This window comes from Drosophila sechellia, chromosome 3L (genome assembly GCF_004382195.2).
Source record: "Drosophila sechellia strain sech25 chromosome 3L, ASM438219v1, whole genome shotgun sequence".
NCBI classification, from domain to species: Eukaryota; Metazoa; Arthropoda; class Insecta; order Diptera; family Drosophilidae; genus Drosophila; species Drosophila sechellia.
In genome coordinates, this window is record NC_045951.1 from 13205198 (window position 1) to 13222253 (window position 17056).

The window sequence follows — 17056 nt, forward strand, 5'->3', positions numbered from 1 at the left end:
ATTTGTGTTTAAACATTTTTATACGTTCCTTAAAAATTATGTAAAATTAGTTTTGTGATAAATTCTTGACCATCTAGAAAACTATCGGCGTGTTGCTCCTACACACAATTGTGCGTTCGCTGACTATCGATAAGTGGCTGGGCTGTTTGCGAGAAGAAGAAGCAAAACGGTGCAGCAGCTTCTATTTTCGTGATAGTTTTCCCCAATTAGTGCTGAAATTAATAACCATAAATGCCATTTTCCCCTAAACCAGTGCAAAATGACGTGCCCTGCCTGACCTGCTTACATAACAATGCACTAGTCGCGCAATAAGCTCACCACACATCGATCACCCGGGATTAGCGAGACTTTGATTTGGACTTCATGGCGACTGTGGCGGAGGGCAGCAAAATGCTCGAGGCAGCATTACAGCAAATGGACGGCCTTATATCGAGCACCGCGACACAGGCGGGATCGGTATCTATATCCGGAGCAGGTTCTTCCTTGACGCTTAGCGAACGCAACTTGATTTCGGCCACCAATGTTCTGTCAACAGCTAAGACTTTGGCTCTCGCCCTGCAACAGGTGAGTCACACTGACTAAGATAAGGTTTAGAAACGGAGGGCTTATTTACTTACTCTTATCTCTTTAGGTCGGACTGGCTGCTCCAGCCCCTGATCCTGTCACTGCGGCCATTATTAGCGACTGGCTGGAGACGCACATACCTCGTCAGGATTCCGACGAGCGAATGCGCCGCCTGCAACGGGATAAGGAGGGCTTAGCCCTGCAGTATCAGATGCTGGCGGAACGAGTGTCAGAACAGGCGGACAAGATTATCGAGCTGGAGGGCCTGATAACGGAGAAGAGCCAGCAGTTGTGCACCAAGGAAGAGCAACTGCAGCGACAGATGATTTCTAGATCCGCCCTCGAAACTCAAAAGCTGGAGCTAATGAGTGCCTTAAGTGAACTAAAACTGCACCGTACTGCATTAGAGCAGGCCAACGATGGAAGTGGCGCAATTTCCGCCAATATTCCCTACGGCAGTTTGAGCAACATTAATCAGAAGGCCTTTATGGGATCCCCCAAGACACCGCCCTCTGCACTGCGGCATCAAATTAAGCCGCAGTTCCACAGCCTGCCAAGATCGCATGGCAAGTTAGTGAACAACAATAACAATCGTGCCTTAGACGTTAATGCCAACAGCAGCGGCAAGCAGCGAAACGTGGCCTTTGCCTCGAACGAACACATTTTGATTGATGATAATTATCAAGCGGAGGATGCTATGACTTCCAGCTTCATGTCGCAGTTCACACCCTCACCAAAGCTGAGGGAAAGGTCTGCCCGTGGCTTGCGCAACATACTGGGTAAGCTACGACGCAGCAACAGCAGCAACTGCGAGCTTACCGCCTTAGAGCAGGCAGAGCCCGAGTTCCGACGAGGCGGATCCCGAGCTACAGCTGGCGGTCGAATTGAGTGGAGTGCCCAGACACCGCTGTTCGGTGAGAATGAAAAACATTGGACCACGTGGGGAGCGCAGGAGGTATGCAATTGGTTGGCATACATGGGTCTTGGCTGCTATGAGGACAATTGCCGGTAAGTTTGTCATCAAAATGCAACAAGAACCCAGCTACTATATACAATTTCCGCCTACAGAAAGTGGCTGAAGGCCAATCCATCGGTGTCGTTCTTCACCGCCTCGCCTGTCGACATCGAACGAGAGCTAAACCTAAAGATGCCACTTCACCGGAAGAAAATCTTGTTGGCCATCGACGACCTAACTGGAAAGGAATTCGATGACCTGACACTGAAGGCATCCAGCTTGGATGTGGCATGGGTTCTACGCTGGTTGGATGACATTGGCTTGCCACAATATAAAGATTACTTTATGCAGGCCAAGATTGACGGTCGAATGCTGCACCGTCTCACGCTCGAGGACCTGTCCCAATTGCACGTCAGTTCCTGTTTGCACATAGCCTCCTTGCGAGCGGGAATATTATGCATGCGCCGCTTGTCGTGGAACGCGGAAGGTCTAATTCGACGCTCCATAAAGGTTGTCAGTGAAGATGAGGCCGCGGCCACTCCGGACAGAGACAATGTGGAGCTATGGACAGCGCATCGCATTATGGGATGGCTGCAGACCATCGACCTGTCTGAGTACACGCCCAATCTGCGTGGTGCTGGTGTCCACGGGGCACTGATGCTTTATGAACCGCGTTTCAATGCTGACTTGCTTGCCGACCTGCTGTCGATACCACCGAGCAAGTCCCTGCTGCGTCGTCACCTGGCCATGCACTTTAAGGAGCTAGTCGGTCGGCCAGTGATCCTGAGTAAGCGAGATGCCGAATCGGCACCCGGGTACCAACCGCTAAACATTACAGCTAAGCTGAAGCCGGTGAAACGCACACAGTTTTCGTTAAAGCGTCGCAAGAGCTCCAAGGGCCAGAGTGACGTAGACTGGACGGAGTACGTGTGTCCCATGAATGCCAGGGTGCCGGAGACATATCTAGCTGACAAGGCTAAGGAGCATGAGAGCTCCATGAGTACGAACTAATGACGAAGTCGAAAGGAGCACAAATCGATTGAAAGCAAATATGTTTTTTAGTTGTAAGCCCAAAACCTGGCCAAGGATACCCAAATTGAAAGAACTGCCACCTGAACCAATTATGCAACCAAATCCACAAATTGACAATATTAGTGAGAATTTATTTTATCAAGGCCACGCCCAAACTTCCAAACATCTTTCGAATGAATTCGAGTCAAAATTCTTTCGTCGACCTAAGCATACCAGCAAACATTTTGGAAACTTTTATATTATCTGTAACTAACATTTAGGCTAATCTGGAAACGGGATGCAATGATATCTTCTAAATAAGCATATAACGATGATAACGAGAAGTATTCGCAATGGCATTGAAACGACCTTGAGAGCGAGCATAACCCCTATAGACTTATCGCCCATTTTGGAGTTTATCTTTTGTACTAACACATAACTGTATTGACGGATATTTTGTAAAATACATACTACGATGCCTTTTACAACCAAACAATCTTCTCTTGCATATGGTTAAACATTGAGTTTATTTGTTAACAATAACATTTTATTAGGCACTAGAAAAACTGATGAACGACTAGGAAGCGTGGCTGAGGATCATTGATCGCGTTGTTGGACAGCCCGCGTGGACGGAATCGGCATGGGTTGCTGTGCTCCACCCTCAAGTGGCAACCCCAACCGAGGTTGGGCCGGCCATTAGCTGGTCTTAAACTTAATTCTTTGGCAGTGCTGTGTGTGGCTGTTTCCTGAATGTCCTGGCCGCAACTCTATGTCGTCTGGTTGGCGGTTTGGGTTTCCAGACTTGGCAGCCTATCCTCCCGCGAGGCACTCTGGTGCTTGGCCAGATCGCTCTCGGGTATGTGATCCTTCCAGTTGCGGAAAAGGTAGCGCGTGAACTTCTTTAGCTGCCTAAATTTGCAATAGGTAGCACCTTCGGCGGATTGGAGCTGCTGGGTTTGGATGAGAAAGCCTTTCTCCTTGAAGGTTTTTTCCAGCTTCTCGCGCTGCTTTGATCGCCTGGAGGATCTTCGTTTACGTTCGCTCTCTGACGAGGACTTGCTTTGCGTGTGACCGGGACATACCGCTCCAGGCATGGGACTCTGGGAGCTGGAGCAGTGGGACGCTGGACTATGGGGCGCTACGGCGGCCACTAGATGGTTGTGGCTGGGCAGGAGTAGCGTTGAGGTGGGCGACTCCGGCGATATGTGCAGCAACTCTGGACTAAGGTCCATCGATGGAGCTGGAATATCCACGTAGAGCTTCTCCTGTGCCGTCTGCTGGTGTTGCTGTAACTGCTGCTGCTGATCCCGGGAGATGAACTCGTAGCCTCGCATGGTTTTGTCTCCGGTGCCGTTGTAATACCGGTAATTGCCCTCCGCGTCCACCGAGAGCATCTTTTTCTCCTGCAGCGTGGGTTTGGCACCGCCGGTGAACTTAAACTTGCAGATGCTGACCTCGTTCGAGGGACTCGACGAATGCTCGGCGGCCATAGGCGGGATAAAGATGGCTGACCGCTTTCGTTTCCGCATGGCCAGGGGTGTGGTCTCATTGGCGAAGAATCCGCTTGGTATCGGAATCTTAAGAGATAGCTGGTTGTCCTTCTCGATGGTCTCCAAGGGCACGGGCAACCCTCCCAGGCTGCAGGACTCGACGAGCTGCTGATAGTACAGTCCAACTGGTTGGAGGAGCAACTTGGCTGCTGTCATAGGCTGTTCCTCCGTCCCTGCCAGCTCCAAGGTCAGAGGTTTTACTGTACTAAGTGGTGTGGTCCGATGCGAGGAGCTGCCGCAATCTGTCGTAGCTGTGGTCGTAGTTGGTGTAGCTCGCGGCTTCTCACTGTCGCCGCTGGAGATGGAGTAGCGATCGCCGCTCTGGTCACGCAGGCAGAGATTCAGCGGCTCCTCTGGTGGCACCGCAATAGTGGAGGTAGACGCCGGCGGAGCAGCACTGACCGGCATCGCAGGCACAGATGCCGGAACAATGGTGCCGTAGTTTTTGTAGATTAGGTGACAGATATCCGCCTTCTTGGGCTTCCGACCACGACGTGGCTTGTAGTTATCCAGCGTAATCTCACCCATGTACGGCAGGTCTGCGTACTTTAGGGAGTTCCGCTTGGAGGCAGTGGTTACCTCGGGATTTTTTGTCGGTACCACGGACGTCGCTGCGATGGGTGACGATCGCGAGGTTGGTGCTCCAACTCGTGGAGCGGAAGACTGCTTCTGTTGCTGGCGTTCGGCATTGCGCTGGATCTCGGCAATCTTCCGCAGCCAACTGCGTACGTTCTCGTGAGCCTGACTCGGCGGAGGAGCTGGCGGTGGTAGCACTGGTCTTGGTTGCTGGCGACCCTGTGTGGCCTCGTAATGGGCGGCATACTCGGCGGGCAGAGCTTGGTGGTGGAAGCGAAGCTTCATGGCTCCCGTATCGCCTCGCTTACGTGATCGGTGTTGGCCCTGGCTATGCACTGGCCTAACTGTCTTTTGTGTTACGGCAGTGGGTGGCTGCTCCTGCGCTGGTTGCCGGTTCGCCTTCCGGCTGCCCATCAGCAGATTGGCCTTCAGCTGCTGCTTGGTCAGTGGACTGCAGGTGCCATTGTGTGGGGTTTCGTGGCCGGCACTTTTGCGGGCCAGTAGCGTCTTGAAGGGATGGTCCTCGTCGTGGGCATCGTTGGTGGCGCCATGCGAGATCAATGGGTCGTCGGAGCCCTGCAGCAGCAGCCGTGTGCTGTTCAGATCCAGACGGAGTTGTGGGTGCTCGGGCGTTGGCAGCCAACACTCCAGGTCGGGATCGTGCTCCAGCTTTATGTTGGGTAGCAGTTGGTCCAGATTGTTAGTAGCCGGGGCTACTGGACCCAACTCTCCTTTGTCTGCGTTTCCATTAAGATCGCAGATCCTTGTAAGTTCTTGCATGCTGATCCTGATTTCGGCTAAAATTAAGTAAGGAAAAGGGAGTTCATTATTATCCATAGAGAAAAATCGTTATTATATGTTTTTATTATAATATAAAACTATTCATATTTACATTACTAATTCCTGAGTATATTGTGATTTGAATTTTCAAAGAGAAAACACATTGTGTATACGAACTGTTGACTAACATCGACGGTAATAAAAGAAAATGGTGTAATTACCAGTTTAACGCTTTTCCGGAAAGTAGTACGGAAATACCAAGGAATACACCAATCTAAACTAAGCTGCAATTTAAACCGTAGAAAGTTAGAAGTAAATATGAAATGAAGGAATACGTTGCGTATACGTGATGTGAGAAGCACGAAAAACACGTTGTGTTGTTATTTTGATGATCGCCGGCAGAGGAACCGTTCACGGAGACGGGGGAGGAGGAGGCTGCTCAATCTCTGTTTCTCTCTCTTTCGGTGGCCAGCACGGGAATTCTATTTAAATGTCCAAGAGGAACTGGCAAGTGGCGCTCTCTCAGGCGAAACACACACAAACGCACAACGATTTTTGCCCCGAAACCGAAATGTTGTTTTTGTGCATGAAATTCGATTCCCTGGGCGAAAAGCATGCCCATAAAAGGTCTAAAGGCCCGGCCTGAATGGATGCAAAGGGTATTTGCTCTATCCACATACATAGAATAACGATTTATAATCGAGAACTATCATATTTACCTTGCTATTCTATCGTTTGTACGGTTAAGGTGCCCTGGAAAAATGAATAACTTCTGTTCGGTTCCCTCGCTGGTTCAGTCTTGGCTCAAGCTGTCCTGGTAATGCCCGGTGAGATCACCTTCAAATCGCCACGGTGCACACAGTTCACTTCACGCTGCCAGTTGCAGTTGGTCGACGGGAATCGCCGCTGTGCGCGTGCACATCGTGTTGACATCCAAAACGCAACTAGTTGCGGGAAAGCCGAGTCGCGGAAAGCATCGCTTCTTCGGAATATGCTCCCTAGATGGACCGCCGCGGAGAGCACGCCCCACACACAATAGAGGGAAATAGGAAAATAGCGCGGACGGTCGGCCAAGTGAAAATCAAATCAAATTCCGCCGCTCTTCGGAGATGCGGAGATGCGTTGTCGCTGCTCGACACCGATGGTTGTCGTGGTCCGTATTTAACGCCAAAGACGAAGCTATTTCGTGTGTGTTCATTTTTAGAAAAATCCAACTTGTTGCCGGCCATATAGAAGACCCCTCACCACTCGGCCAGGTCCACAACGCTACGCAGAATGCGGCAGCCAAAAAGAAGCAAGAAATTCTGCCCAAAAAAAAAGGAATTATATTTTTCGCTGTTTTTCATTCATGGGCGGCTGCCTGTGCGCCAACTTGTTTATTGTATCAACAGATCGGGGTGAAAACAAATTGCTTTCGTTTCAGCTTCTCCCGCAGCCGAGAAGTGGGGAGTGGGCTGTCGAGGGTATCCCCAGGTCGATCAGCACCACCTTGTTTTTTATAGCTCTCTTTCCTAGCAGATACGCGTATATGCGATCGCTCAGTTTGATGGCATTTTATTTATAGCACCTACTTCGGGTTAGGGCAACTAAGAATCGCCTGCGCCTCTATCGGATTATGATTTTTCGGGTAAGGTAGTGAAAGGAATATAAGTGAAATGAGAAACACCTCCCGAAATAGACAACGGATCGAGGCGGATCCTCTATTTTGGGCAGAGCACATGGCAATGTAGGTCAACTCCGCTTCTAACTGGAGTGAGTGCACAGAGAGAAATTAAAGTAAGAAATAAAATAATGCTGAGAATGGCACTTCATGAAAGTGATAAAAAAGAAAATAGAAAAATATTTAAAAACTTTGCATCTGATAAAAAAATCAGCCTGATAAAATTAAATTAAAAAATAAAAGCAAAAAAATCTTTTTTATAAAACACCAAATACTAAGCCTTCACACATTACTTAAAACAAATGTAATCTATAATAAAGTACAGAAAATTTTCACATCACACTCACATGAAAGTTCTGACCATGATTGATATGAAATGACACATTATGGTTTTTTATATTAATTATTAAATGGGAATTACATACAGATAAGTATGACGGCATTGCTGTGGATGGGTGGTTTGAGTTTGGTTTATTTTAAATAAATTCTTTTGATTTGTCATGACTTTCAAACTGAATGTTAGTAACTCAGTTATGTATATTCGGTCATGGTCTGATCACTAATTACTTTCTCCACTGCGCAAAATAAAGGAAGCAAACCGACGAAACTCGGATCATCAGAATGCAAAGCACAAAAGTCACTATCCAAATGCGAATAGACGCCTTTCGGGGCAGCGTTCTTCAAGCTACTCATTTGGCAGTGCCAAGACGATTAGGCCCCTTATTGAACAGATCACTCAATCGTAATAATAATAATACCTACCCGCTTTTAGCTGGAAAGAATCTTTTCTCGACCGCTTCGCATCGCGTGCAAGATCGAACTTCGCAGAGATCACTGTGCAGTCGATGATGATGACGCTGTACCGCTGGCAGTGGTGGGTGGGCGAGTTTTTCGCGACCTGCAGAAGCTTACATTCTACAGTTGGTTAGACGGCGGTTAGACGGCAGTCGGCGGTAATTGGCAACCCAGAACCGGAGCTTACATCACCACCAGATCGGCCAGCGGCGGCTGAGACCAACCTACGGATGCGGAGCGGAGTATTGCACATCTATTCGGCAGTTGCGAGTCTGCAGCAGCTGCTGCTGGTGTTTTTTCCACTGCTATCTGCTGCTAGCATGTTTATCGAGCGACACTGACAGTCAATATCTGCTTGCGCGAACGAACATATTTGTATTTATGGCCATAACTGCCACTTCAATCGCCCACGCGCGCTTTTGTTAACCTGGCTTGAAGCAAGTGAACACAACCATGTCATTTGCGAATTCTAGAGATCAAGTCTTTCGTCTGGCCTTGCCTCAAGTTCACACAATATCGCCAAGTGTTCCCCTGGGATTAACTCACGTCAATTGAGTCATAATTTTCGCATGAAAATTTGAATTTTTTATGTTTACTAGCCGCAGACAAAACGCGAGCCAATACGCAAATGCTTGAATTGAATAGGCGAACTGCCGCTCGATTCGCGATTTCCATTCAAATCAGATTCGTTTTCGTTCTGTTGGCCAATTCGGCCAGGTGGCCAATATATTTTAAGCCAGAATTGCCATATCGCTGGATTCGGAATTCAGAATTAAGAGAGAGAAACAATGGGGCTGAATGATATTTTTATGGTAAAAGTTTATTATTTGCAACTTTATTTTTTAGTTTCTTTTTTGTGTTTTTGTTTTCATGTTTAAATGTCTATAAAGTATATATAATATATATTTCTGCATTTTTTGTGGTTTGTGTTTTTTTGTTAATTTTTTTTTTAGTTTTTCATAATTTTTTTTTTGTTTTGTTTTGTTTTATTTAACTTGCCAGTTGTTCTTTGTTTATATACCTATTACACATTTGCATAAGTTTTTGTGTATAATAATTATTATTAATAATAATTTAATTGTTGTAATTATAACCATGGTTTATAATCTCCTCCGACTCTCTATATCCAATTTCCTGCTCCGCGTTTACTATATGTCCCCGCCTCCATATCATCATCATCAATGCGCTTATGTCGCCCCATCAGCGACGCCCAGTTTTTAATTTTATTTTCAGTTTTAATTTAATTTTTATTTTTTTTTGGCAAACGAAACAAAATGTACACTGCTTGCCCATATTTTGAAACTGGCAATAATTAATTAATACTAGGGTGGTTGATATTTCTGTTATTACGATTTATACCTCCATCTCATCTTATTGTTAGCCTTTCGCCGCACTCTGGATCTAACTAATCTGCCTTTGCTCCTTCCTACTGTTTGGTTATGGTTGGATCAGTGTGCTCCGGATTATGGGAGATCTTAGGTCTTGAAGCAGATTGATCGTAAATGAACCTGTTTGGGTGTCTAGGATGGTGGCGGCATCTTTAATCGATCGGTAGTTATTGTTACTGTAGTATGTACTCATCTATTATTAGGCTGGGTTTATTTATGTTGTATCCTGCAGTAAGTCGCATAAATAATGTTTAAAATATACTTCTGGTAATAATGCTTTAAGTATTAAAATATTTATAGTTTTGTTCATAATTAATTAATAGTTTTCTTGTTCGATAGCATTTACTTGTGTTGTGGGCTTTCAACCGATTTCCGCGTGACAACGCATCGCGGAAAAGGCCGATTGAGTATATATAGTTATATATCTGTATTGTTTTTTCGGTGTTTACTTTCATCCTTTTGTTTTAATGAACGAATGCACAATTTTACACACTTCGCCATTCTGGTTTCATTATTCATAGATTGTATTTAATGTACACATATGTATAGTATATAGCGTATATTTCTATAAATAGTTATATAAAGACCTTTTTGTTGCTATTATAAATGATTTACTTAATTGTTCTTCACTTCTGCTCCACTTTGTTTTTCGATCAACTACTTTTGACTATTACATCATTTTGACATTACATCATCGTCCCCGTTAGTTCGGCATTCTATGTGTGTAAATATAAATTTTGTCATATTTAATATAAGTGAGTATTCATGTAATAGCTGTGTGCATGATTCTGCCCTTATTTCCGCTTCAATTGTGATGAATTTGAAAAAATGTATAAAGTGAAAAATGCTCGATCTGTATATAAAGTGCATTCGATGTGGGAACTCAATGAATAATTCAATGAAATACTATAGAAAAACTCTTGAACTGTTCCGGGCTCACAGGGCCAGTGATCGATCCTGTTTTTCCTCTATTTTTATTTTATTCTTTTTGATTCTGAAACCATTTTACATTTAACATTTAATTCATGTGTCGTTATTCTTGATTTCGCCTCGTTTGGTTTTATTTTCTCATTCGAACTTGAAATTCCTCTTGTCAGTTTTTAAAGGAATTGATCACGAATCGTATTGGGTTTAAAAGCATTCTTTGGATTTGCCCTCTTAGAATCGGTTTTGCTTTGAATTAAATGAAATGAGAATTCATTATCTGCATTTGTCTGTCTTTACATTTATGCTACTAGTATTAGGTGCAAGTTCTCTTAATTTAAAATGTCAGTTTTTTAATTTTAATGTTAGGTTTTTATTTTTGTTTTCGTTTGTGTTTCTCATTCACATTTTGCTGCTAATTTCTTATTGTTTTCGTTAAAGGTGCTCTTCAAAAATCTCAAATAATGGATTGTTGTAATCATTGCTAAGTAATTGTATTTGTGTGGACTTGGTTTTGGAATCGGAAAAGACGGATGTAATTACATACATACATAAATCTGGAGCAATCGCAAATCATTCATAAGTGAGGATAAGTTACCAAAATCAAACCACATGCCGTTTTGCTTACGTGTGTGTGAGTGTTTGTGTGCTTGCATAATGCTAAATACGGACGGATTTCTAAACGGAAAGTATATAGAGTGTACAAAGAAGCTGTAGCTATAGTACTGCATCTGAGAAATAGTTTCTGAAACGCATCTCAAGCTACACTCAAAAAATTGCAAGTGTTATATGTGTCCTTCGGATGTGTTGATGCTAAAATCTAGACTAGCAACTAATTTTGTTTTTCAATAATATGCAATAATTCAACCCCTTGGTTCGGGTTTCTGTTTGAGGGGCTTTATACTATATACAATATAAATTCGCTTTGACCATTTGGTTTTATTCGATTAGCCTGCTGCCAACTGCATGAGTTATACATACATATCTCTGCATCTCGTACCTCGATCTAACATTTGGCTAAGTACTAAAAGATAACAGTTTTATCTACAAAAAATAACTTTTGGGCCTTTTCAACGCCAATATCTCCAGCCGTACACCTATTCCTCTCCCATATCATTCCATCCGATTCGGTTTGTATAATTGCAAAATTGGTTTATAATGCTTGGTTGACCTTAGCTCGCTAATAAATCTTTCTTTGTTCATAGTAATAGTAATAATTGTCATAATAATAGTATTATAATACATCGTCTATATAAGTACGACTAGTTTCTGCATTTAAAAATGTTTAAATTTCTTCTTCTCCTTCTCATTTTGTTTTCAGATTTTTTGTTGTTGTATTTTAAATGCACTTTCTGAGCTTTCTTACAAGCGCCGCCAATTATTGTTGCTGATTTTGTTATATTCCTATGGCTACTATAGCCTTTCCATTTCCCAACTATGCCCTTGGTTGATGATACTCTAAAGATCTAACCCTATGCCTATCCAAGCGAAATCTAGTTGGTAAGCAAAGCTTCAAAAGTGTGTATCGAGCTTAAAAATATCGTATCGAAAAAAGTGCGGAAGCTTTGAGGGAAATTATAATACAAATGAATTGAAATGCATTGGTTCAATACGAAATGATCATAGTTATTTGATAAGTTTAGTTGCTATTTATATTTAACTGCATGTATTACCCTGTATCCAATATGTCATTCTTGTGATTCTATTAAAACCAAACCAAAAATGCGCTATATCAAAGGCAAAATGTGTTAGGCTTGGCAAAAAGATATGCACCCTACCCTTTTCATCCTACCTATCGATCCTACATTCCTTGTCCTGCTGCCATCTTGGGCCCTTGTAACTGTGTCTCTGTGTTGGTTGGAGTGTTGATTGGGTGTCCTTGTAGGTGTAGTTAGAAAACTAGTGTATGCAATTTTGGTAAGTCCTTGGTTATGGTGGGGTTAAGTGCTTGTCTCTATCGTTATTTATCGTTATCGTTAGCATTAGTTTAGTTTTACCATTACGTTTACTTCCTTTTAAATACCTGCAGAAAAGTGTATCTAAATATATTTTTGATTAGTAAGTTCTAAACTTGGACTCCAGTGTTTTTGGTTGTTTCATGTTCTTTTGTTTCCGTGTCAGTGTTGTAAGCTTCATTCACTACTTTGTCTAACCTTGTCATTAACTAGTATATAATATATTTGTGTATAGTATATATAATAAATAAAGAAGTTAGTTTTTATTAGTAATGCCTTGTATAGAGTAATAAACATTCTATAAGAATGCCACATTCCGCATCTTGTATAATAAAAATACATTATGCGTAGGACAAAATCTATTCGCATAATAGATTAAGTTTAAGGAACGATCATCGATAAGAGACTTCATTTTCATTAGTAATGTACAATGCTTATTCTTAGTTTAGCGCTACTCTTAGCTGGCTACAAACGGAAAAAGGAATTTAAAAACGATCGAAGAAATCAGGAGGAAATGCAATGCCAGTGGGGTCCCTTCTCTTTGCCGCCAGCTAAACAAATTGAGAATCACCGAGGAGACCGCCAAGTTATAGACTACCGTTCGCATATCCGCGTACTTGATATGATGCGTGTGTATGTGGTGGTGAGTTCGTTGTGTGAGTGTGCGTACAATTGAGAGATAGTGAAGACGCGGAGTATGACGACGCTAAATGCAGATTGTAGCTCAAAAGGATGTTTTCTGGCACTAAACTGGATTTTGGCAAAAATTGCAAAGAAATGTGCCAATTTTCATATCCCCTCAAGCGAGATGGGCGAAACCTGTCCATTTTTTTAGTTATGTGCTTGTTATCTATGGTTTATGTCTAGGAATACTTTAATTTTTACGAGTTCCAATTTTTACACTTTATGCTCAAGGTACAATTGTCTTTTTCTATTCGTTAAGTTTAATATGAATTCGACATGTTTTTTTTTGTTAATTATTAAATTAGCTTTCTTGTTTCTCGTTTTTTGTTTGCTTTCATCACATTTCATTTCGAATTTGAATTAAGCGACTTAATTGTTCCTTTATATTGTATTTTTATTCGTTTATCGATTTAATTTTGATTTGGCTTTAGTGGTTTCTTGTTATCACCGCTCTTTAAAATGATCATTCAAATCAAACTAAGCGCAAACGATAAATAAATTTGATTTTGTTCACATTTTTTGTTAAATGTTCGTGTCACAGCCGTTTCGTGTTTTGGTTTTTGTTTTTTAGTTTATCAAAATATACTTAAGGGAGAACATGGGTAAACGATATTCAAATTGAAGGGTAGGGTATTATGCCAAATTCTCAGTCCTCTGTTTCGGGTTGGGATTATGTGTTCTGGAGGTATGTGACCTAGTCTGTCCTGGTATCTGCCAATTGAAATGAATCAAAAGCCGGATGTCGGACGCGTAAAATAATGAGAAAATAAAACAAGTTTGGTTGCTTTGTATTTTGGTTTTTCAATTTGTTTTCTCTTTTATTTGTTCTGCTTCTCTTGGTTTAGTTTAGTTTATTGTGTGTTATGCTTTAAAAATAATAGTTACGATAATTTAGGGTTTTAGTATCCTTCCTCTTGGTATATAATTTGCATAATTTTGCCAAAATCAGTTTAGCACAAAATGTATTATTTTGCTTGATTCCGTATGTTTCATAGTATAGTGTATATGATCTAAAAATGTTTGTATAATAGCATATAATAATAATAATTATAATTGTAATAATAATTATTTATATATTAATTTAAATACTTGTGTTCGTATTTTCAATACATAGATAAATCATAATTCGTTAATCATAATCATAGTACATAATAATAGTAAATTATTATTATCTCAATAGTTTGACTTGGTTTTTAAATTTCTTATTCTTCATTAAGGTTTAATTTTCTTTATGCAATAATTAACTTGAATTTGACTAGATCGATTCATACAAGATCGTAAATACATGTAGCGTGTTCGTGTATTTGGATGAGTTTTTCTGAAGTAAAATTCTAGTTTAGCATTTTAATTCAAAGCTGTCAAAATTCTTGAGTGTCTCTGGCTGAACTACTTTTGAATAGGCGCTAAAATCAGTTTGATAATTTTCATATATGTTATGTACTTGTATGTTTGTAGGTATTTAAATATACTTGTATGCATGTGTCGTTAAATAACTGCCATTTCATTCGTTTCTCTCAGTGTGGGACTTTCATCCGCCTTAGGTTTCATTTTCTATATTTACAATATAACTCCTGTCGAGGCTTAACATTTTCTGATTCAAAAGAGGAATAAAATTGAACTGATTTAATTGATTTGACATTAATTATAATATTTCCCCTCACTCTGGTCCGTCTGTATTCCTATGTATTTGCCCAGATTTCTAATACTGTCTCAGTGATCCGATGGACAATACACAGAACGGAAATGAAAACTGTGACTAAAATTAAAATTGATATTGGTTGAGAGGGAACTAATAAGTACCGCACCAAACTATTTATTGCACTGGTAACAAAATTAACTTTAACTCTGATAACAATTTCTTTCCATATTTTAATATATCTTATAGTTTTATATTTGTATTTGTTAATATTTAAATGTTTTATCTTTAGTATCAAATACGTCCCGCAGACGAAGAATCCTCTGCAGGACCCACAGACTAGGCGACTCTAAACTTATCATTTTCACTATACAAACTCTAAATAATTGTTAATTTTCTCCACCCTCTACTCTTTATCCTTTCACTATCCATAATCTTATTTTTTGGCATATTTAGCTGTAGATTTGACTCATCGGTCCTTCTCCTCTTCTTATTCACGCTTTTGTACAGATTTTGCTGCTAAATTGTTAAAGATTCGATTCAACAGACAGTTGAGTAAATGTCGGATAAAGATCTCATTTTACGTTTCTTTATTGACAATAATATTTAGTTAGATTTCAGTGTAGATGTGCGGGGTATTGTGTCGTCCTATGTCAGTGTTAGAAACAAAATGAAAGTATTGAATAAATTTAATAGGCCGTGATAAATTCTCTAGTTTTGCTAAAAAATACTTGATTCCTTTTTGACTGTGATAAAAACTCTAATGGTAATTTTTGTTTATAATAACAATCAATAATAATTAATATATGCTTAGTGTTAAATAGTTTGCTTAGTCTGGCTAGGGCGCGCTATGGTCAACTTGATCGGAATCTGAATCTTTATCTGTATCGGTTTCGTTCTCGGAGCTGGTTGTGAAAATAAGTGGCCAAAACTTTCAGTTTTCTGCTGTTTTGTATATCTATTTTGTATATATTTTTATAGTAATACTTTCATAGCAAAATGTTTGTTATGTTTTCCATTCCTTCAGTAGCCCTACTTATATTTCCTCCTCTTCTCTTTGGGTTTTTATTTACTTTTTGCATTTTTCCTTCCTTTTATTATATATTTCTATGTATATATATATATATATATATGCATGTATATCTGTAAGTACCTGTAATTGTTTTTGTTGAAAGCAGCTAAGTTTAAGTGTAAAGTTGTTGTTTGATTTTTTTCAAAATTTTGTTTATTATTCTATAAAATCGTTTACGATTTTTAAATACATTTTTTAACCAAACGGTATCGAATCAAACAAATTGAGAAATTTAAACAATTACAAGAATTTTCTCCCTCTGAGAAAATATAGGCCAACGTAAATGATCGCTGTAGATATTGTATTTTATAATTCTTTTTAATGTTTTTGTTTAGCTTTCTTCACTTTGATTCTCTTCAATAGTTCTAACAAATCCGTATTATAATATTTCTAAAATTAGTACTCATTTATATATTATAAAAAATGATATTTTTGCTTGTGGTGAGGCTGGTCGAACCCTTTGGGGGTTGGACTTACCCCTCAAAGCATGTCGCATATTAAGTGGCTTGCTCTGTCCCGTCTAGTTCTAACTTCCTATATCCGTTTTCTTTTACTTAAAATTAATTAAATTCGAATTTTTGTGTTAATTTTTCATGTGTACATATAATCTGTTTATGCATCTGTTGAATCTTTGCCATTTTGCTTACCACTAAATGCTAAAAAGTTGCAGACCTACTTTGTCTTCTTCCTCACCTGACTTCCTCTATGTCCCATCTATATTTTAACCCTTTCCTTTAACTGCTGTCTCCTAATTTACTCGATTAACTGTAAACTCCGATCGAGTTCATCATCAGATTAACAAATTCAGTTTTAATAGTTCATCTTTTGTGTTTGCTTTGTTTTTCAACTAATTTTCCTTGCGCAGAGTTTTTAATTTTTATAAATTCCCATCACCAATTTTTCATATAAAATGGTTGCTGCTCTTATAATCCTTAATTGTTTTGTTTTTTGTTTTTTTTTGTTGTTATTTTTATTTGAAAACCCAGATAATTTTGGTCTCTTGCCAGTCAGTTTTTGTCTCAAGTTTTGTGTTCAGTGTGGGAGTGTACTGGTGTGCAATGTTCTTGTTCTTTAGTTAACAAAACTATCAATATCCATGTTTGTTTCTTGCTTCTATAAATATATATTTTTATTAAATCGATATTTTGGCAAAAATTCTGTCATTCTTCTGCATTTCTCAATTTATAATTTTGTTTGTGGTTTCTTTTTTGATGGGTTTTCTTTTATTATTTTCTGTGTACTGCTGTACTGCATTCAGATGAATGTATAATTGGATAAATATATATAAATATATTATATATATAAATCTATTCAATTTTTCAGCTCTAAGGTGTTTTCTTTTTTTAATTTACATTTTTCTCGTTTACTATTTTTTATTTTTTTTTTTTACATACGCTTTGCATGTTTCATTTCTATAATCGTTTTCACATAGCATGGTTGACGACCATCTGAAATGGAGGGAATGGAAAATTAGTTAGGAATCAAAAAGAATTGGTAGATCCGATA

General features: G+C 40.1%; 3 protein-coding genes across 33 annotated transcripts in view; 1 reads left to right on the top strand and 2 right to left on the bottom strand.

Annotated features, from left to right (window-relative positions):
* The first annotated feature begins 135 nt into the window (after positions 1-135).
* LOC6605597 (liprin-beta-2) lies at positions 136-3023 on the top strand. Its single transcript, XM_002030380.2, has 3 exons — positions 136-564; positions 632-1572; positions 1633-3023. Exons 1-3 carry the CDS (start codon positions 364-366, stop codon positions 2528-2530), a joined length of 2040 nt encoding a protein of 679 aa, XP_002030416.2. The 5' UTR covers positions 136-363; the 3' UTR covers positions 2531-3023.
* A 10-nt stretch (positions 3024-3033) lies between these two features.
* LOC6605598 lies at positions 3034-8577 on the bottom strand. Of its 3 annotated transcripts, none has more exons than XM_032718206.1 (2): positions 7859-8577; positions 3034-5453 (listed from the first exon to the last, which is right to left on the bottom strand). In XM_032718206.1, the coding sequence occupies exon 2, from the start codon at positions 5434-5436 to the stop codon at positions 3298-3300; it is 2139 nt and encodes a 712-aa protein (XP_032574097.1). In that variant the 5' UTR covers positions 5437-5453; positions 7859-8577; the 3' UTR covers positions 3034-3297. The 3 variants fall into 3 exon arrangements, with proteins under 3 accessions (XP_032574097.1, XP_032574095.1, XP_032574096.1); XM_032718204.1 differs by lacking the exon at positions 7859-8577 and adding an exon at positions 6156-7294; XM_032718205.1 differs by lacking the exon at positions 7859-8577 and adding an exon at positions 5658-6023.
* A 608-nt stretch (positions 8578-9185) lies between these two features.
* The window catches only part of LOC6605599 (CUGBP Elav-like family member 4), a 131137-nt gene continuing 123266 nt past the window's right edge, over positions 9186-17056 (bottom strand). For all 29 annotated transcript variants that reach the window (XM_032717406.1, XM_032717401.1, XM_032717413.1 and 26 more), the window contains one exon: positions 9186-16998. The gene's annotated coding sequence lies outside the window, so the exon portion shown is untranslated. The remainder of the gene's footprint in view (positions 16999-17056) is intronic.

Excerpts from the sequence above, each read along its gene's own strand:
- LOC6605597 (XM_002030380.2), top strand. The coding sequence starts at position 364 with ATGGCGACTGTGGCGGAGGGCAGCAAAATGCTCGAGGCAGCATTACAG. Across the intron at positions 565-631 it reads TGGCTCTCGCCCTGCAACAG|GTCGGACTGGCTGCTCCAGC; the intron begins GTGAGTCACACT and ends TTATCTCTTTAG. Across the intron at positions 1,573-1,632 it reads TGCTATGAGGACAATTGCCG|AAAGTGGCTGAAGGCCAATC; the intron begins GTAAGTTTGTCA and ends TTCCGCCTACAG.
- LOC6605598 (XM_032718206.1), bottom strand. The coding sequence starts at position 5,436 with ATGCAAGAACTTACAAGGATCTGCGATCTTAATGGAAACGCAGACAAA.